The 1,912-nt window shown below is 51.7% G+C and overlaps 1 protein-coding gene across 1 annotated transcript in view; it reads right to left on the reverse strand.

Moving 5' to 3' along the window:
• DPP7 (dipeptidyl peptidase 7) overlaps positions 1–296 on the reverse strand; it is a 24,006-nt gene extending 23,710 nt beyond the window's left edge. Inside the window, exon 1 of the mRNA XM_017726759.1 lies at positions 284–296. Coding sequence (XP_017582248.1) covers positions 284–296 — 13 coding nt within the window. The remainder of the gene's footprint in view (positions 1–283) is intronic.
• Between the last annotated feature and the right edge of the window lie 1,616 nt (positions 297–1,912).

Raw genomic sequence — 1,912 nt, forward strand, 5'->3', positions numbered from 1 at the left:
GGAGGCCCGTAGCAAGGAGCCACCAGAGGGAGGATCGGAGCTCCACCAATCATAACATCAGAGGGACTATAAAACGGCCCCGGGGCTGAGCCCCCGCGCCGTGGGGTCTTCCTGAGGAACCTGAGTCTGAAGGAACGCCGCGTGCGTCACACTGTTGTTTTTTTCTGGCTTGTCGCGCGGAGCCTGCGCTTATCCTGGGTTCCCACTCTCAGCGGTTAACAAATAAACGAGTTGACTTTTCCTTTAAAAGTCTCAGCCTCGTTTACAACAAGGCAAAGGTTACTTGGCCACTCCATCCTGTGTACGCTTAGGTCAGAGCTAAGAGAAGGGGGCACCCTCTCCCCGATCAGGTGTTTGTTGTGGTCCGTCCCAGGCACATGTTCGTGCCATTGCATAAAAAGCAGGACCAGGGAGCTGAGCCAGCTGAAAAGGAGGTCTGCTTTTCTCCTGTTGAATTAATTTTCTGAGGGAGTGGTCTTCAGGTCTGGCTCACAGGACTGTCCGTGCAGAGGCCCCTGCCAGCCCAGGAGGGAAGGCAGGGGCAGCTGAAGCAGGGGAAGGTGAGGGCGTGCCTTCAAGCAACAGCTGGATTTCTTCAGGGTTGCAGAATTGGTGTAGCCCAGGAGAATGCTGTGGGATAGTCAGTCGGGGATGGGAGCAGAGGTTAAATGATTTACTAAGAATTGATTTGTTAGAAGCAATGCATGGCACTTGCCCAACACTTAACTGTGCCTACCAAAGCAGGATGAGAAGATACGAGACTATTGATAAGGCGAAGGAATCTTGACCAAAGATCCTGTTTTTAACCTAAAACTAACTCAAACCAGTCTTGAAGTTTGGGCTTGGGCCAGGGGCATAAAGAGTGTGCGCAGGGAGGAGTGAAAAGTTTAGGATGAGGAAGACCCTTTACTTCATCTGAGGAAGACTCTTATTTCATCTCGGAGACCCCTGCCCAAGACCACCAGATGACACTGCGCAAGCGCAACGCGGATGTAAATGACTTTTGGGCTCATTGTAATACGAAACGAGGCTGGGCGGGGCTAGGTAATTAATATGTATAGGTGTATTGGGAAACTCAATGAATATGGAACTTGTAACCCGATAAATACCAAGCTGAACGCAGCTGTCGGCATGCATGGCTTTGGAGGAGCTATCCTGTATGTGTCCCAGTGCTGGAATAAACACACCTACTTTACTACTTATTCCAGTAGTGGAGTCTTTCCCGCTCATCAATAGGTGTCTTGTTTCAGTGAGATTGTGATGTGAAAGGCTGCAATGTCTGACTGGGAAAACCTTGCCATAGTCTTTGGTTTGGTATGGTGGACATCAGAAGAAAGGTTTGACCTTGTCTTTTGCTGCTGCTATCCCTGTAAAGTCCTGAGTGGATGTTTCTGGGGCTGTGCTAGCTGCTGCCTTGAGCCAGAGCTCAGCATGACGGCACTGGAGGGACAGAGAAGCCAGATCCCTGTGGAGTGCAGGGAGCTGGGAGTGGCACAGCGCTGAGCCTTGTGTGCGGGTGGCATCATGCAGGTTGCGCCAGCCAGGTGACCAAGTGGTAATGTCAGTCCACGTGCAGGCTTGCCAAAAGCTGCTCAAAGTGTTGTTACAGCACCAGCCTCCCGATAAGATTCTTCAGGAGGTCAGGTTTGGAGGCACTGTAATAATGATGTGGCAGTTCACTTAGGAGTGATGTGGCTGCACTGCTCAGCCAGGCAAGCTGCTGCAAGATGCTGGGGCTAGGCTGCACAGAGCGTGACCAGCGTGAGACTGGCTCTGTTGGCCACCCCTGCTCTCTGGACCTCTGCTCTCAACATCATGCAGAGGTGGCAGACTGTGGCGCTGCACTTCTCTGCTCAGACACACACTTCCTTGTGTAACTGAAAAGGAGTAAACTAAGACAGGACCCAGCAAG

This window comes from Corvus brachyrhynchos, unplaced genomic scaffold, assembly GCF_000691975.1.
Source record: "Corvus brachyrhynchos isolate BGI_N302 unplaced genomic scaffold, ASM69197v1 scaffold802, whole genome shotgun sequence".
NCBI classification, from domain to species: domain Eukaryota; kingdom Metazoa; phylum Chordata; class Aves; order Passeriformes; family Corvidae; genus Corvus; species Corvus brachyrhynchos.